Consider the following 18,813-nt stretch of genomic DNA (forward strand, 5'->3'; position numbering starts at 1 on the left):
CATGCCTATGGATTGATCTGTTCTACCAGCTTGCTGGTCGACCTCGAGCTCCGCTACGGCGATCTCAACGAGCCTCGTTGCCAACTCATCTACGACCAGTCCCTCTTCCGATCGAATACCATCGAGATGCTGTGCGCTAACATCGTGGACATTCTCGAGAGCCTCCTTCTATGCCCTGACTTGACCGTCGAGGAAGTTCTATTCCGGAGCTCGGCGAAATACCTGGAACGATTCGATGTCCCGCTCGCTCCACCACCTCCTTCGCCGTCGTCCTCCCTCGTCGATGCTTTCAGGGAATCCGTGAAGGCGCATCCTGAGATGCTGGCTCTAGAGGACGGAGGAGTGCAGATGTCGTACAAGCAGCTGGACACTGCGTCGTCGTTGCTGGCACAGAAGATCGCGGAGACGTCGGGAGGCGCAGGCGAGTTCGTCGCAATGTGCATTCCCCCATCGGCCCTCGCCGTCATATCCATCCTGGGCATCGTCAAGGCTGGAGCTGCGTATGTGCCTTTGGACGTTCGATACCCTCCCGAACGACTCGAGATGCTCTTACTTGAAAGTGGTGCACGACTGATGATCAAAACCTCACAGTCGCCGGAGTTCGCCGACAACGCTGACGGTATCACTCGCCTCGACGTCTCCGACTTCCTCACCGACATCGACCTCGCCTCCCCCATCGACTTCGTCTGCACTCCTCGCACGGATGCCGCCTACGTCATGTACACATCTGGCAGCACCGGTGTACCGAAGGGGGTGGTCGTCATGCAATCCTCGGTGGTCGCACTGGTCTCGAACACGGACGTTTTCCCATTCCAGGCAGGTGACAAGATCGGGATGATCAACAACCTTGCATGGGACGCCAGCATCATCGACATATGGTGCACTCTCCTTGCGGGCGCCACCGTTGTCTGCTTCAATCGGTACGACATCCTCGACCCGATTGTACTGGCCGAGCAGTTCCGGCTCCTTGACGTCTCGGGCTGTTTCATGTCCCCTACACTCTTTCGCCAAGTTCTCGATTTCGCCCCTCAGCTTTTCCACAAGCTTCGCATTTTGCAGCTTGGTGGAGAAGCCTCTTACTATGAGAATCTGCAAAGGGCGAAAACCATCAACCCATCGCTCCGCATCCTCAACGGTTACGGTCCGACGGAGACTTGTGTCTTTGTCACTACGCTCTGGATTGATGTTCCCAATATGCCTGCGTCTGGGCCGGTGCCCATTGGCCGACCAATGTCGACTGTTCAAGTTCTCGTCGTCGACACGCGGGGCCGGCTGGTGCCTCCGGGTGTGATCGGCGAGCTAATCGTTGGCGGTGCCGGTGTCGGTCCGGGTTACTTGAGGAGGCCGAAGGAGACGGCCGAGGCTTTCGTCGAGTTTGGATTCGGCGAACTCGGCCAAGATGTCTCTCGGTACTACCGTACGGTACGTGACTTCCCTTTTGTTTTCCCTTCCAAATCTAATACCTCATGTAGGGCGACGCTGTGAGATGGGGCCCGGATGGACACCTGCATTTCATCGGGAGGACGAACGCTGGTCAAGTCAAGATCCGCGGGCAGCGACTGGAGCTTGCGGAGATCGAGGCGGCCATTCGCAGAACCGACTTAGCCAGCGATGCCGCGGTCGTTTACCTCAAATCCTACGGGGATAATAACGATCTGCTTATTGCGTATGCTGTTGCTGCTGCACCAGTGCCACTCTCGGAGTCTCACGCTCCCTCCTCACGGCTACTCGAGACGCTGCGCGAAAGCCTCCCATCATTCATGATCCCCCACCTTGTGTGCTGGATCCCGACTCTTCCTCTCTTGCCCAACGGCAAGGTGGACCGCTCCCAGCTCCGGGCCCGTGCTACCGTTGACGCCAATACCATGCTGAACGATCACGCAGAGGAAGAAGGTTCAGATGAACCCGGGGATGAAGTCGAAGAGCGCCTCTGTAAGATCATAGAGGCTCTTCTCGGTCGCACACCAATCCGCCGGTCTTCGAACTTCTTCGATGCGGGCGGCCATTCGCTCCTTGCCTCTCGCTTGGTATTTCGGATACAAGAGGCTTTCGACATCCCGTTCACTCTGATGAATGTCTTCAACATGCCTGTGATCAAGGCAATGGCGGACGAGATCAAGCAAGCAATAGCCACCAAGGTATCCAATCAGCCATCGACGACTACTCCGACGACTACTCCGGTATCTGAGAAGTTCCACATACCCCCGGTGCTCGCCTTCTCCGAAGAACCTGACAAACTGTTCTTGTTCTGTATTCCCATGATTACTGGTCTCGGCCACATATTCGCAGCGCTGTCTCGCTCTACCGACCTGTTCAACGTCGTCGCTCTCAACGATCCTGGGTATGTCGCACTCGACGAGTTCCCCCAAAATCAGCCGTCGACAGGTCACGCCGGTACCCTGCGTAACTCGAGCATGCACACGATCGAGAGCCAGGCCAAGTACTACTACGCGCGGATTGTCGAGGAGCTGGGGCGCATCGGCAGTGCTACGCCCGGAAGCGCGCGGTTCAATATCCTAGGCTTCTCTTACGGTGGGAATGTCGCAGTGGAGGTGGCACACCTTGCGCAGAGCGCTGGTTGGACCGTCAACCTCTTTGTGCTCGACTCGGAGGTGCACCTCATGCATGAGATCGAGCAGATGCAAACGTATCTCGACAAGATTGCGCGTGCAGTCCTTCCGATGGCGATGAGCGCCGTCGGGCTGCCTTTCGACGACATGGGCGAGCAGGGCGCGCGCCTGAAGCACGACATCGAGGTCCGCACCCTGGCCAACTCCCGTGCGCTTTATGCGCATGTGATGCCGCGGTACGAGGGGCACGTCACGCTGTTCCGCGCGGAGTTGAACGTGAACCACGGTTTCGTCCCGCTCGTCGGCTCGTTGGATGAGGTCGTGTTGCGCGGAGATCATTTCCGTCTGCTCGATGAAAGGTCTGGAAACTTGTCTGTCATCAGCACCAAGGTTTCCGAAGTCATACACGCATAGGCCTCGTCGTCGTTGCTCGATATTCGTACATTTTGGCCGTATTACATCGTTAGTTATTTTATATATCATCGAGTTCATCCATACGCATACTGATAAGCCGCTCATGCGCATTGGAACGATCTGCGGCGACATTCCGCATATCACGGGTCAAAGTACTCGGTTATTGGTGTTGTCGCGTGCGTCATTCGTGACGTCGGGACTGACGTCTCCTCCGAGACAGTCGTCCTGCACGATCTCGATCGACATCGGCGACCGCCAAGTACCTGGACGACTGCTTTGCTGCGAACATAGCTCTTGGGCGCTGCCGGGATTTGTTCGTCCCGCGATGTCTTCGACTTCCAGACTCTTTTACAAGAAAGCTTCTCGTATGACGCGTCTCGTCTGCTCGACTGTCCCACTTTTCCCCTGCACGGATCAGCATATCCTCCTTACACAACACTAGCATATCCACCATGGTTCGCGCGCAGGGCTGATGACCGTCTACACGGCCCTCATCGCCATCTCTGCTGTCATCCCCTCCCGCTCTCCAATGCCATCGTGCGCTGGGCACATGACCCCTCTCCGCAAGTGCAATGCCCCTGCGTCGTGGATGCGCGGGATCCAGGCTACACCGTCTAATCGAGGCTATAGTGCTTGGAGCGTGCCGGGCTGGGGACGGTCTTAGGTCAGACCTAGTCTCGATATCCATACCCTGCGTCTCGGTTCTAGCTTACCCATTGATTACCGGTAAGTGTCGGAGCTTTAACTCCCCTGCAGAACGCTTCCACTCTGCAGCGCGATTTAAACTCCGCTTACTTTGAACCCTTTACTGCAAAAACTTACTTAGCCTGGGAACGAATGGTCTGGAACCGAGACTACATTAGACCATAACATGAGCTCAACGATGTATTTAGACAACATGATACCAACGCTTCTCTATACTACTTGAAGCGCAGCATCATTACTGACACAAAATCGTGTAGCCAAACTGTCGGGCAGTGATGGGCCGACGGCGTGCACGTGATGTTCATTTATGGCAAGAAAGACCGTCCAGACCAGTGTACGCGTCTGCACTTGATCCTATCTCCTGCCATCGACACCATTTCCAGACGGTGCCAGCTCCGAGTCAGCAATCTTTGCGCACTTTTAGACCGTGAGCCGCGTCTTGAGCACAAGCAGGCCTTGCTCCTGGGTGCGCAGGCTACGGTGGCAGCCCTTGCAAGCTTCCGGAACGGTACAGCATACTAGGTACGTATTTAGATGTGTGCATGCATCAGGATCCTCTACAGCCTCGGCGACCCCCAGCGCAAGCTGGGTACGACACGGACGGGCGACGCAGATTCTTTGGTTTGCTCTCGTTAACCCACGGCCTAGGGATAGCTCGATAGAGCCAGCGCTGAAAGGCGAACCGCAAATCGTCGAAACCCGGCGTCTGAGACGTTCGAGATCGTCGTAGTCGGGTTGGAGGAGGCATGGCCCGGCCAAGTAAGTTCCTCCAAGTCTTACGAAGCTTACATCGGTCGAAGAAACCCAGGGAACAAAATGTAACTGTAAGGTGTCGCCTATCGTGTGGAAGCCCAGTCTGCCGACAGGAGATGCTTGCCGAAGATACCACTGCTACTCGCCTCGACGACTTGACGCCGCCCCCTACCGCGGAGGAGCATGGAAGCTTGGCTCGTCGTCATATACCGTCGGTGTCGTGCGCGTACCTGCATCGCTGGATTTTGGAGCGTCTATTATCCTTGTGCCTGCTGTTGCTCAGCAATGTGGTCAGTTTCGTCCTCAATTTTTGCACCTACGTTAGTATGCACGTCAGTTTACCCTAACTTGTTTGCCAGGATATGTGATTGTGAAAAAAAAAAAAAGATAGCCATTAGTGCGAGAGACTCGGTGTCAGGAGCCCACCGGCGTGGAGACACCCCGGTACCTCACGCATCCTATACTCGGGGTCCAGGGCCCTGAATGTTCTCAAATAACGGAATTTCGTCTCTACAAAGGCTGCCGGCCCCGCCACGGGGGTATCATGCACAGCATGACTGCCTGTCATATCGCAGTCATCCCTCCAACGATGTGTATTTCGTGAGGCTCATACAGCATATGGTCGTATTTATATGTATCAGGGAGATCCAAGCTGCCTGTTCACTGTTGCATGGCTGGAGCTCAGCGGGGATATTGCGTACAAATGGCAGGCGTGCGACTGGTAGCAGCATGTTTGGTAGCGTTGATGGGGAATCTAGACTGATGTCCGACCTCGTCCTGCTTCTGCGGAAATTGTCTGCTGTTTTTCATTGGCTGGCAGCGAAAAGGAAGCCGCCCTATTCAGTATCCCGCGAGCACACTCAGCTGTCCAAACTGGCGCTTACCATGTCTTAGCACTGAGGAGTCGGTGCCGACGAACATATTGAGCTCACATGGTTAGAGCACCGAACTAAATCAGCCCCAGGACGACACCGATGACCGCAGCTGTAACCTGCTACGAACCAATCCCGGAGTCCGAGAGAAGTGCTCCCCAGATCGCCGGTGGCTGTCGCCCGCCGTGTGATTCACGGACCCTTTCCAGCCCGCTTTGCCACATGCGAGTGGAGTAGCTGTCTGACAATGAACTGCACATCTTCATAACAGAGTCCGAAGAAGCACGTTTTGCCGAGATTCTGATCGCTTCGCGGAGCAGAGATCTCGAGAGTCGGTCCACTGGTAGAGCTGCTTCGACCGGCGTAGACATAGGGCGCATTGCACTCCGCTGCTGGCAGGAGATTCTTGCAAGATACTATAGGGATCATCAGCGCATCAGTGCCACAAAGACGCCACGAAGCTTCCATCGGCGCAGGTACGCCATCAGTTTTAGTGAAAACGTCTTCTGGTAGGCATATGAGTCTGGCTACTTCTGGAGATGTTTACTGCTCCATCATGGTTAGAAAGTAGATGGAAATCTGCTCGAAGCTACCACACAGCTTTGAAATTTCAACGGAACGCATGAAAGATAGCAGCCCATGGAGTATTGCGACACATCGTGTGGCCGAACCTAGAAAACGTTGCGTTACCTTATGTCATTGGCATCGATCAAGTGACGGACCAGTTTACGTGGAGCTCGAGCGGTAAAAAGCAGGGCGTCTTATAGTCGCATAACCAAATTAACCGGAGATTTGACAGCTGAAGCGCTGAAGTCGACGACTAAACCAGCCAGCGGCAGCGCGGCCGTTGATAGATCATCCGAATGAACGGATGTGCAAGACGTATATATGCTCTCCCGCGACTCGGAGACTGCAAATCGTTGTTGGTCCCGGGGTGACGGGCTCTTAGTCGATATACGACAGCAGCGCCGCAGGTGGAGAGCAGTGGCGAAGGCTGTACCTGAGGGTCATACAATCAGGCCGGCCTGGAAACTGATCTGACTGCTTTCGATACACCACAGATCTCTTCTTGTTCTACTGCGCGTTCATCTGGAAAACGTCTCCAGTCTGATGGTGGTAATAAAAACTCGGTTTCGGTTCCTGACCTTGACACTTTCCAAATCTACAGCCTTGAGGCAATACACCTCCCAGTATTATGCAAGCGTTGTAGGAAAAAGCCAGCAGTTTTTGTAAGGTCTAAGTAGTGCCGGAGAGAAAATAAAATTGGGTTTGACGCTGAGAAATCACGTGAGCTGGCTCCAGGCTCCCTTGACGCGACTTGACACGACGCGACCTGACACGACCTGACGAGCTTTCGGAAAGCAGGTCCATTTACATCGACAGTGCCTCAATACTCCACAGTACGCCATGACTAAACGTACACGGTACAGCTCGGTGGGCAGAGGTGCACGAGCTTCTCACAGCCGTTTCCTTTTCCCGCTGATCCCTCGTATAGATTCCGCGAGCTGTGTTAGGGCCTCAGAACAGTACATAAGGACTGCACGCAGCGTACTCATGTTTTGGCCCAAGTACTAGCAAAACCGCTAAGCAGCGCAACACTAGCATCCTCAGACCTTACGAAACCACCTTGTCCGAATCCTCCAATCGCAATCGTTCTTGCACACTTCTACAACAATGGGAGACCAACTTGAACTCAACACCGCTCCGCGCACCCAGCACAATATTGCCTTCGACGCCCTTCGTGGTTGCGTGCCCGTCGAGTTTCCTGCCGACAGCCACCTCACCCATCCAAACTTCCTTACCGATTCTATCGCATCCGTGACGGTCGCTAATGACCTGTATACTCAGTTAATTGCCTTCAGCGAGCAGGTCTCTGTTTCTCTGCACGAAATCTTGCTCGTTGCCGTCCGTATCCTGCATCTGCGCTACTCCGGTGTAGTCCGCGCCGCCATCGGTACGAGTTTTTATTGCTTGCATTTTGCGGTACATCGAGCTGAATAATGTTTCAGGTGTCGACGCTGGTGGGGAGCCTGGGGAGCCCATGGCCATCTGCCTGCAGGTCGAAGACGGAGATAAGTTTGCAGAGGTTGTCCGGGCCACTCATAAGCTCGTGTCGTCCTTAGCGCGCAACACGCTTCCATTCGAGGCCGTTCTGCCGCAGCTCATCGCCAACAAGAGTAGCCTCCGGGGTGCTGTCCTCCCTGTGCTTGTGCGCCTCGGGAATGTCCCCATCGATGGCACAGCAGACGGGTAAGTTCATGGGCTTGCTATACTGGCGTCTAAATGACTCAATGATTGTCTTCGGTAGCTTATTCTCCATGGTCTGGAACGCCTGTCCTTCCGCGGACCATCTGCGTGTGAACATAAGCTTTGACTCGACTCGCTTCGGATCAGGCACCATCCATACCTTCCTCGACAATCTTCTCGACGTGCTCACGGCTATCGTCACCGACCCCGATCGCACAGTCGACGACGTTCTGTTCTCCCATTCGCTTGAGCAGCTCGTCGCAGCAAACATTCCAGTCGACCCAGCGCCAATCCCCTCACAGCCTCGTCCCACGCTCACCCAGGCCTTCTCAGACGCTGTCGCCGCCTATCATGACCTCCCAGCGCTCATCGACGGAGACCTCACCTTGACTTACCGCGAAGTCGATATCCTCTCTTCCGTTCTCTCCCAGCGGATCTTAGAGGCCACGAGGCAACAAGAGCTACATGCCTTCGTGTCCTTGTGCATTCCTTCCGGAGCCATCGCCGTCCTGACCATCCTTGCTATCGTGAAGAGCGGCGCTGCATATGTGCCTCTTGATGTACGCTTCCCTGCGGAACGCATTGAGTCACTAATCAAGGACTCCGGCGCATCTCTTGTCATCACCACCTCGGAGTCGGCTTCGTTTAACTTTGACCCTAAACGTGTCGCACATCTGGATGTCACCGGCTTCCTTGACGACAGGAAGTCTCTCGTTGCAGCGAATGTTCGCGAGGAGCGCGACGGATCCGTTTCCCCATCCGAGTCTTCAAATGACGCTGCCTACGTGCTTTACACCAGTGGCAGCACAGGCAAGCCCAAGGGTGTCGTCATCAAGCAATCTTCCGTCGTCGCCTTCGCCACCAACACTGACATCTTCAAGTGGGGCCCGGGACAACGCGTCGCGCAAGTCAACAACCTCGCATGGGACGCGAGCGTCATCGACGTGTGGTCCTCGCTCCTGCTCGGCGCGACACTGGTGTGCTTCGACCGCTTCGACGTGCTCGACCCGTCTACGCTCGCGCAGCGCTTCCGTGAGGCGCATATCGACGGCTGTTTGGTGCCCACCCCACTCTTCCGCCAGTTCGCAACCACATGCCCGGACGTCTTCCGCGAGCTCACGCAGATCTTGACCGGCGGCGACGCGCTCGATTACGCGAGTCTCTGCCAGGCGCGCGCGGCGGCCCCGCATGTCGTGTTCACGAACGCGTACGGCCCGACCGAAGCGTGTGTCATAGCGACGACCTTCGACATCCCTCCTAGCGACGACAACCTGCCGCACGCAGGGCCTGTGCCCATCGGCCGTCCCCTCAAGACAAGCCAGGCGCTCGTCATCGACCGCTATGGGCGGCTCGTGCCGCCAGGCGTCATCGGCGAGCTGGTCGTCGGCGGCGAAGGCATCGCCGAAGGGTACCTCAACCGCCCCGCAGAGACTGCAAGTGCGTTTGTCGAGCTGCGCGTTGACGGTCTACATGGAAACACAAGGTTCTATTGCACGGTAAGCAGTGAAAAGTTTGACAGACTCGGCGCGTGAGCTGACCTGTGTTGGGGTATCCACAGGGCGATGCCGTGCGTTGGTGCGACGGACAGTTGCAGTTCATGGGCCGGATTAATGCGGGGCAGGTCAAGATTCGTGGACAGAGGTTCGAACTGAGCGAGATCGAGGCGACCGTCTTCCGCACCGGGCTCGTCAACGGCGCCGGCGCTATTTGTTACAAGCCGACCAATGGCGGCGACCCTAGCCTTATCGCATATGTTGTTGTCAGCCGCGAGCAGAAACACGAGGCCGACGGTCGAGCCATTGACGGCGGTACACAGCCTGCAGCGTCGAATGACGATTCTGCGATTGTGGACACATGGAGGGACGTGTACGACGCTATGTATGCTACGTATGATTTGTGAGTTTTTTTTTCGGCTTATAGGCATGTTTTTGGTCGCTGATCCTCGCTTGAACATAGGGCACAAGCACGCGCAGACTTCTCGGGCTGGGACAGCATGATCACTGGAGAACCCATCCCGAAGCTCGAGATGACCGGTTAGTCGACTATTTTCACCGTGGTTCGAGCATCTGAGGAACCTGACAAAACTTGCTTGCTATTCAGCATGGCTCGACGACACCCTCCGACCCTTCCACCAGCAGCGCCCGCGGACCGTCTTCGAGGTCGGCTGTGGCATCGGCATCTTCGTCCACCAGATTCTTCCCTCTGTCGACCACATGTGGGCCATTGAGCCCTCGGCAGAGGCAGCCGAGCGCTTGGAAAACGAGCTCCACGGGCTCGAGTTGAGCGAGAAGACCTTGATCTGGCATGCCGCCGCCAACCAAATATCTAAGCTTCCTGCGTTCGAGGCGGACTTCGCGCTCATGAACTCTGTCGTCCAGTACTTCCCGTCCGAAGACTACCTCCGCCAGTCCATCATCGATACCATCGGCAAGTGCGCCCCTGGAGGCCGTATCCTCATTGGAGATGTGCGAAGTCTTCCCTTCTGCAGTCTGCTGGGCATCGACATCGCGGCCCGCCGCTGGCGGCGCGAGCTTGGATCACGAACGCTCCAGGATCTTCGAGATGAGATTCTGAATCGCGAGAAGTACCGGACCGAGTTGTTGGTCGACCCTTCGTTCTTCACGAGTCTTCGTCACACCATCCCCGAGGTGGCCCATGTCGAGATCGTCCCGAAGGCGATCGAGTACTGCAACGAGCTCAGCCAGTTTCGTTACCAAGTCATCCTCCACGTCAATCAGGAGCTGCACTTGACAGTCCCTCCTGCGTGGTACGACTACGAGGCGTTGCAGTGGAAGGACTCGGACCTCGAGGACACCCTGCGCGACTTTGTCGCCGGCGACGAGAATATTTTCGCGGTGGAGCACATCCCGAATCGGTTCCTATCTTGGGAGCTCGCGTCAGCAGCAGCCGTTTTCTCATCTTCGCCAGCCCGCTCCGCCAACCTTGCCTCAGTCCTTCCTCCGCGCAAGGGAACCGCAGCCGCGCAGGGCTGGTCCGCATGGGACCTGGAGCGTCTCGCAGAGCAGTACGGGGTGACGGTCAAACTGAGCGTCGCGCGTCAGAAGGAGACGACCACTCTCGACGCGGTCTTCATCAAGGGACCTTCCGACGGCGTCAACGCCGGCGCCTGTGTTGCATTCAAGACCGTCGACCACGACGATACCTCTCCCTCTCCGTTTTCCATATCTAGGCTGCAGGAGCTGGTGTTCAGGACAAATATGGAGCACAGCATTCTCGAACAGCTGAGAGTAGTGCTGCCGTCTTACATGATCCCCGACCGTATCATCTCGGTGGACGCTCTTCCAGTCCACACTAGCGGGAAGCTGGACCGGCGGCAACTGGTGGCGATGGCAGAGAAGGACGCCAGTCTTGATATTTGCGCAGCTGAGGGCCTTGTTTTGCCTGCAGACGACATGGAAGCTCGACTATGCGGTATCTTCGGCGACCTCCTATCGCTTCAAGCAGTTTCACCTCTCGCGGACTTCTTCCATATCGGAGGACACTCCTTACTTGCGACGCGACTCAAGTCTGCACTCGAATTCGAGTTTCACGTCCCTGTTCCGCTGAGAGCGATCTTTTCTCACTCCAGCCCGAGAAAGCTTGCTGCCAGTATCCGAGACATCCTCGTCTCCACTCCATCTCATGAGTTCTCCATGAAAATTTCAGCACCACTGGACGGGGCGCACTATCCCTTATCTTTTGCCCAGCAACGACTCTGGTTCCTTTCGCAACTCGCGTATTTTGGCTCGCAGAACATTTGTTACAACACTCCATACGTCCTGAAGCTCCAAGGGCCTCTGAACGTCGACACTCTCGAGCGAACCCTCCAGGAGATCGTCTCTCGTCACGAGATTCTCCGCACTATCTTCGTCGAGGTTAATCAGGCCGCAGCTACTCAGGTCATCGATTTTTGTCCTCGTCTCGAAATGGTGCCCTTGGCCCCCGATATCGACAAACGGTCTATCCACAAGCTCGTTGGAGAGTATGCCAGGCGCCCGTTCTCGCTCGACCTCGAGCCTTGTTTCCGCGCAACTCTATTCCAGATCTCGCAGGACCACTCCTACCTCCTCTTATGCTTACATCATATCCTAGTCGACGGTTTTTCGTTTGACGTCATACGCCAGGAGCTGGTTGAGATCTACGTGGCATTCGAGGCCGGTAAAGACTACGATCTCCCGCCACTGGGCATCCAGTACAAGGATTTCGCGCAGTGGCAACAGTCGGAAGACTTCGAGCGTCTCCTGGAGCCTCAGATCGAGTATTGGGCAAAACAACTGAAAGGGAGTCAGGCGGCGGAAGTGCCGACAGACTTCCCACGACCTCAGCATCTCAGCTATGAAGGGAAGACCTTCGTCGCTCGGTTTCCCCCGGAGCTCTTCACTCGACTACAACAGATCTGTAAGCAGGAACACGTAACGATGTTCATGCTTCTGTCTACTGTCTTCCGCATCGTCCAGTTCCAGCTCACCGGCCAGACGGACGCCTCCTTCGCCTTCCCGATAGCCAATCGCAATCGACCTGAGACCGAGAAGCTCATCGGGTTCTTCGTCAACACGCAGGTCCTCCGGCTGGAGGTACATCCCGGACAGACGTTTGTGGAGCTGCTCCAGCAAGTGCGAGAGCTATCGATGGCGGCATTCGAGCATCAGGATCTGCCTTTCGAGCGGGTCGTCTCGATCCTCAACCCGACTCGTGACCTCAGTCGCAACCCGCTGGCGCAGGTCGTTCTCGCTTACCAAACTGTCAAGAACGCACCTTTCACCATAGGGAACGTCCATGCTTCCTCCTCGCGGGCTGTTATGGACGTGACGAGGCTCGACTTGGAAATCCACTTTTTCCCTAAGAACGACGAGCACCTGCTTGGCGAGTTCGTGTACAGCACCGACTTGTACAAGGAAGAGACGATTGCCGACCTGTCGGATCGTATACGCAAGGTTTTGGAACAAGTTGCCGACAATATACGCTTGCCTGTCGAGCCGCCGCGATCTTCGGAGCTTCGCCAGCCTACTCCATCTGACGTGGCGATGTACCTGCGCGACTATGTCCCCTGCGAGTTCCCTCTCGATTTCCCCCGAGTTCTGTCAACTGCGTCCCTGCGACGAGAGACGCATTCCTTCGTCTTACCGCCAATCGTCTGCGAGGCGCTTCGGGCCTCGTCAAAGGGCGAGAAGGAACTTCTCACGCTGCACCTCGCCGCTCTCTCTGTGCTCAACCACCGGTACACTCGCCAAGAGGACATTACGATCGGTGCGTTCAGCTTTGTTCTCCCGCATGGAATTTGGACTAACTCTTGTGTTCAGGGTTTGAGACGAAAGAGTCGGTGGATATCGTCCCCGCTCGGCTCGCCGTCCAACGCGACGCTGTACTCTCGGATGTTCTTGACGATGTGCGGATTTCGATCAAGAAAGCGTCCGAGTTCTCGGCCGTATCTATCAAGGATGTATCCATCGCTATACAGAGACTACAGAAACTGTCGTCTTCTGTCATTCACGTCGCGCTTTCCCAGAACTTGGGCAGAGGTGACATTCCAATGTCAAGGGAGCTAGGGTGCGTTATTCTGCTGCTATATCTTATGCATATAAATGAACCTGTTATATCAGCCTGCTAGTCGACCTCGAGCTCCGCTACGGCGATCTCGACGAGCCTCGTTACGAGCTCGTATACGACCAGTCCCTCTTCCGACCAGATACCGTTGAGATGTTCTGCGACAACTTCGTGGACATTTTGGAGAGCCTCCTTCTATTCCCCGACATGGTCGTCGAGGAAGTTCTATTCCGGAGCTCGGCAAAATACCTGGAACGATTCGATGTCCCGCTCGCTCCACCACCTCCTTCACCGTCGTCCTCCCTCGTCGATGCTTTCAGGAAATCCGTGAAGGCGCATCCTGAGATGCTGGCTCTAGAGGACGGAGGAGTGCAGATGTCGTACAAGCAGCTGGACACTGCGTCGTCGTTGCTGGCACAGAAGATCGCGGAGACGTCGGGAGGCGCCGGCGAGTTCGTCGCAATGTGCATTCCCCCATCGGCCCTCGCCGTCATATCCATCCTGGGCATCGTCAAGGCTGGAGCTGCGTATGTGCCTTTGGACGTTCGATACCCTCCCGAACGACTCGAGATGCTCTTACTTGAAAGTGGTGCACGACTGATGATCAAAACCTCACAGTCGCCGGAGTTCGCCGACAACGCTGACGGTATCGCTCGCCTCGACGTCTCCGACTTCCTCACCGACATCGACCTCGCCTCCCCCATCGACTTCGTCTGCACTCCTCGCACGGATGCCGCCTACGTCATGTACACATCTGGCAGCACGGGTATGCCGAAGGGGGTGCTCATCATGCAGTCCTCGGTGATCGCACTGGTCTCGAACACGGACGTTTTCCCATTCCAGGCAGGTGACAAGATCGGGATGATCAACAACCTTGCATGGGACGCCAGCATCATCGACATCTGGTGCACCCTCCTCGCGGGCGCCACCATTGTCTGCTTCAATCGGTACGACGTTCTTGACCTAGTCGTTCTGGCCGAGCAGTTCCAGTTGCTTGACGTCTCGGGCTGCTTCATGTCTGTTGCGCTCTTCCGCCAAGTTCTCGATCTCGCGCCCCAGCTTTTCCGCAAGCTTCGCCTTCTGCAGGTTGGCGGAGAAGCCTTCTATTACGAGGATCTACAAAGGGTGAAATCCGTCAATCCGTCGATCCACCTCTTTAGCGCATACGGCCTAACAGAGACCTGCGTCTTTGCCACCGGGTTCTGGATTGATGTTCCCAACATGCCTACGTCTGGGCCGGTGCCCATTGGCCGACCAATGTCGACTGTTCAAGTTCTCGTCGTCGACACGCAGGGCCGGCTGGTGCCACCGGGCGTGATCGGCGAGCTGATCATTGGCGGTGCCGGTGTCGGTCCGGGTTACTTGAGGAGGCCGAAGGAGACTGCCGAGGCTTTCGTCGAGTTTGGATTCGGCGAACTCGGCCAAGATGTCTCTCGGTACTACCGTACGGTACGTGACTTCCCTTTTGTTTTCCCTTCCAAATCTAATACCTCATGTAGGGCGACGCTGTGAGATGGGGCCCGGATGGACACCTGCACTTCGTCGGGAGGACGAACGCTGGTCAAGTCAAGATCCGCGGGCAGCGACTGGAACTTGCGGAGATCGAGGCGGCCATTCGCCGAACCGACTTAGCCAGCGATGCCGCGGTCGTTCATCTCAAACTTTGCAGAGACAATGACGATCTGCTTGTTGCCTACGCTGTCGCTACTGCGCCAGTATCACCCTCAGAGTCTCATATCCCCTCGTCCCAGCTACTCGAGACGCTGCGCGAAACTCTTCCACCATTCATGATCCCTCACCTTGTGTGTTGGGTCCCGACTCTTCCCCTCTCGCCTAACGGCAAGGTGGACCGCCATCAGCTCCTAGCCCGTGCCATCGTTGACGCCGATAGCATGCTGAATGACACCACGGAAGGAGACGGTCCTGACGAACATGAGGACGAGGTCGAGGAGCGGCTCTGTAGGATCATGGAGGTTCTTCTCGGTCGCACACCAATCCGCCGGTCTTCGAACTTCTTCGACGCGGGCGGCCATTCGCTCCTTGCCTCCCGTTTGGTATTCCGGATACAAGAAGCCTTCGACGTCCCGTTCACTCTGATGAATGTCTTCAACATGCCCAAAGTCAAGGCAATGGCGGGGAAGATCAGGGAAGCGATCGCCGCCAAGGCATCCGATCAGCCATCGACGACTCCGGCGATTGCTCCAGCATCCGAGAAGTTCCACGTACCTTCGGTGCTCGTATTCTCGCAGGAACCTCACAAGCCGTTCTTGTTCTGTGTCCCCATGGTCACTGGTCTCGGCCACATGTTCTCCGGGCTGTCACTTTCCACCGATCTGTTCAACGTCATCGCTCTCAACGATCCTGGGTATGTCGCACTCGACGACTTCCTCCCAGACCAGCCGTCAACAGGCCACGCCAGCACCCTGCTCGATCCGGACATGTACACTGTCGAGAACCAGGGCAAGTACTACTACGCGCGGATCGTCGAGGAGCTGGGCCGTGTCAGCGGCGCCAAGCCCGGCAGCGCGCCGTTCAACATCCTGGGCTACTCTTACGGCGGCCACGTCGCAGTCGAAGCGGCACGCCTCGCGCAGAGCGCGGGCTGGACCGTCAACCTCTTCGTGCTCGACTCGGAGGTGTACTTCATGCATGAGGTCGACCTGACGCCGGCGTATGTCGAGCTGATCGCGCACGCGGCCCTCCCGATGGCGATGGGCGCCGTCGGGCTGCCTTTCGACGACATGGGCGAGCAGGGCGTGCACCTGAAGCGCGACATCGAGGTTCGCACCCTGGCCAACTCCCGTGTGCTCTATGCGCATGTGATGCCGCGGTACGAGGGACACGTCACGCTGTTCCGGGCGGAGTCAAACGTGAAACACGGTTTCGTTCCGCTCGTCAGCTCGTTGGATGAGGTCGTGTTGCGCGGGGATCACTACCGTCTACTCGAGGAAGGATCTGGTAACTTGTCTACGATCAGTGCCAAGGTCTCCGAAGTCATTAACGTATAGGTCTCGCCGTCTTTGCTCAGTCTTTGTACATCTTAGCTGCATTACATCCTTAGTTGTTTTATATGACATTAAGTTCTTCCACATCCAGACGCAAGCAGTTAAACTTCATAACTCATGCTCCGAAACGCAGGGCGCGGCGCTTGTTTGTAAACAACTGTGGGCGGGTAAGTTACTTCCCACGAAGGGCTTTCTTGTAGCAATCGCGCGTTACGAATTGTTGGTGCAGGGCAGCACGGTCAGTACAGCATGCGCATCGGAGTCTGCAGAAGCTTTCACAGACTGAGATTATGTGTTGCTCGAGGACCATCGCGCTGCTCGACGATATCTTGATGCAGCAAAGCTCGAAGAGCCTCCAGGATGACGTTTCGGCTAGGCGGGAGAGGAAGCCTTGGGACATGAGCTGGCGAGTAGCTTGGCAACATAAGAACTTCCTGCAGAAAACGTGGGTGATATTTGAGTACCTGCATCGACGAGCCATCTTACGCTTGAGATACTAGGCTAGCCTACGACAGTCTCTGGCAGACATCTTCTCAGATAACCCGAGCCCCATCTACCCGCCGGCTTGTGCTTCTCTGCAGCAGCGATTCCTCGGCTGCTGTCTGAGTCTTCCGGCGGGCAGTATTGCTGCTATTGGAGGCCATGCCTTGGTAGAATTGTGGGAGACGCTTTTCCACGTCGATGCCCACCGTTGTGTGTCTCCAAGTGCCGCCAAGGCATCGAGGTAGTACTGTGGAGAACAACAAGACAGTTCGCACTGGAACGCGTCAAAGCGGCGCCCTGTTAATGTCGGCTACAGGTGAAGATACGGCCATCGTCCCAAAACATTGAGCTCGTGTGCTGCGTTGAATGAGGCAACGAAACGCGCTGCAGAACGGACGACGCGTTGAGCTCCTGGGCGCGGTTGGTGGTCAAGAACGCGCGGACGGAGTGTCCTACGCGACGCGTCCGTTGACGGAACGCCGGATGGAACGCAAACAGGACCAAACATTTCAACAGCGTCGTAACTGATATCCCCATGTCAATGCACCCGTCCACATTCGATCTTGCCTCCCGTTATCAATATCGAGTCGACAATGATGTGGTTGCCGAGATCGGAAGCTTGGTAGTGCAGCCCCAGTCTCACTGGATAGCATCCTGAGCAGCGGGCGTTAACTTGCTCCTCAGGTTGGACGCGCAGACTGCGACGATAGCCCTTTCGAGCCCCCAGAACAGCAAATTTGCTGTGTATGTGCGTGCCTGTAGGTGTACACACCTCAGAATGCTCACCTCTTTGCTAGGGCCCCGACGTAGGCGAGCGTCGCAAATTTGCTGGTTTGTTCACATTAACCCATAGCCAAGGGAGTGTCAGCGCGCAGAGATGGGAGTCGCAGATCGAGAATGAATAAATAAGTAAACGTCGTCGGATATGTACGCAATCATCATGGTCGGGTTAAAGATGGCTTGCCTTGGCTTGGTAATTTTCGCCAGGTCCTACGGAGCTCGTGCATACCTGACGTTACCCCTTCGCAATATAGCACAAAACCGCGTTTGTAAACGCTCCGGTCTGTGTGGAAGCCCAGTCCGCCGAATGGATCGGAGGAAGGACAGCGCTCTCTTTTAAAATCACCTGATATATTGGACCAACGTCTTGTGCAAGCCCGCCTTTGTCCTCCCAAAACGCGCCATATCTCATTTGCGATCCTAGCCAACACTCACACGAGACACGCATGGTGCCTACTCATGGTCGATGACGCCGTGCTGCGCTCCATCTGCTAGCGTACGCCAGGCAAGTTCGTCAAGTGGCGCCTCGCGATCAGGCGAGACCGTATCCTTGTCTGAGCCGGTCGTACGCATTTGTCCTGCACCTGAGCTACCTCAGAAACGCGAAGATCGGTGTCGGTGCCATTCCAGTCTACGGCAGTCCAGGCGGCCGGTTCAGCGACTGTGTCGGATGGAACTCGTTGTGGAGCAAGACTTTCATCGTCGCGTGGTCCGCGTGGTTATCGTGCTTTCCGACGATGCCGATGCGGCGGGTGACGAAGGAAGACGAAGCGTTAAGGAAGGAACAGAGGGCAGAGGGGCAGAGAGGGCGCCATACATAATCTTCCCGTTAATGTGCCGGAATTTCAGACCAGAGTCGGACCGCTGAGTACCCACTTACTGTAATCCCCGAGCAGTGAGAACCGGGAGCATGTATCAGTTTCTCAAACTTAAAAATTGAGCTTGAAGCTTGAAGCTTGAAATTTGAAACGTTTAAAATTAGCGTTAACGTTGACGTTGAAGACCCTAGACTAGCGAGAATCGTCGGGCATCCTAAGAATCTAGGACCCTGGTGCACATGGGACACACCTCGGTGGCGCTTGATCGCAGCATGACGAAGATATTCCTTTTCGCTCTGCAGCTTGGCTTGGAGCCTGAGACGTAATTACCCCGGCGTTCGCCTTCCCTGATGAATCAAACACGCCGTTCAAGTCCTCACTTGGACTAAGACTTGTCTGAGAAGTATTGCGACCACCGACGCAGGTCGCCAGCGCGTTGTCAACTTTGTTGTCGCTCTCAGCGATCCCGGCTCTTGTGTATTGGGTAGCATCCTACAGGACATTGAATGTCGACTCGAGTGACTCTCGTCAGCCCATTGAAATGTAGAAAGAGGAGACGTTTGTAGCTTCACGTCGCGGAATGTGCGAGTGTTTGCACCATCAGTGTCTCAAGCTTGTCTCA

The 18,813-nt window shown here is 56.0% G+C and overlaps 5 protein-coding genes across 5 annotated transcripts; all 5 read left to right on the forward strand.

The window, feature by feature from the left end:
* Nucleotides 1-1,450: 1,450 nt before the first annotated feature.
* Nucleotides 1,451-3,915, forward strand: PHACADRAFT_264301 (uncharacterized protein). Its single transcript, XM_007400987.1, has one exon. The coding sequence runs from the start codon at nt 1,761-1,763 to the stop codon at nt 2,982-2,984; it is 1,224 nt and encodes a 407-aa protein (XP_007401049.1). The 5' UTR covers nt 1,451-1,760; the 3' UTR covers nt 2,985-3,915.
* Nucleotides 3,916-6,811: 2,896 nt separating this feature from the next.
* Nucleotides 6,812-7,570, forward strand: PHACADRAFT_264309 (uncharacterized protein). The gene has a single exon (XM_007400988.1). The coding sequence runs from the start codon at nt 6,989-6,991 to the stop codon at nt 7,313-7,315; it is 327 nt and encodes a 108-aa protein (XP_007401050.1). The 5' UTR covers nt 6,812-6,988; the 3' UTR covers nt 7,316-7,570.
* Nucleotides 7,571-7,632: 62 nt separating this feature from the next.
* PHACADRAFT_105129 (uncharacterized protein) lies at nt 7,633-12,516 on the forward strand (the record flags this gene model as incomplete). Its single annotated transcript, XM_007400989.1, has 3 exons — nt 7,633-9,057; nt 9,120-9,320; nt 10,762-12,516. Coding segments are annotated over 3 exons (3,381 nt in total), but the record flags the coding sequence as incomplete, so codon positions are not given.
* A 1,003-nt stretch (nt 12,517-13,519) lies between these two features.
* On the forward strand, nt 13,520-13,894 carry PHACADRAFT_46121 (uncharacterized protein; the record flags this gene model as incomplete). Its single annotated transcript, XM_007400563.1, has 1 exon — nt 13,520-13,894. A coding segment is annotated over one exon (375 nt), but the record flags the coding sequence as incomplete, so codon positions are not given.
* An 865-nt stretch (nt 13,895-14,759) lies between these two features.
* On the forward strand, nt 14,760-16,203 carry PHACADRAFT_264311 (uncharacterized protein). Its single transcript, XM_007400990.1, has one exon. The coding sequence runs from the start codon at nt 14,893-14,895 to the stop codon at nt 16,111-16,113; it is 1,221 nt and encodes a 406-aa protein (XP_007401052.1). The 5' UTR covers nt 14,760-14,892; the 3' UTR covers nt 16,114-16,203.
* Nucleotides 16,204-18,813: the final 2,610 nt, after the last annotated feature.

This window comes from Phanerochaete carnosa (assembly GCF_000300595.1).
Source record: "Phanerochaete carnosa HHB-10118-sp unplaced genomic scaffold PHACAscaffold_11, whole genome shotgun sequence".
NCBI lineage: Eukaryota > Fungi > Basidiomycota > Agaricomycetes > Polyporales > Phanerochaetaceae > Phanerochaete > Phanerochaete carnosa.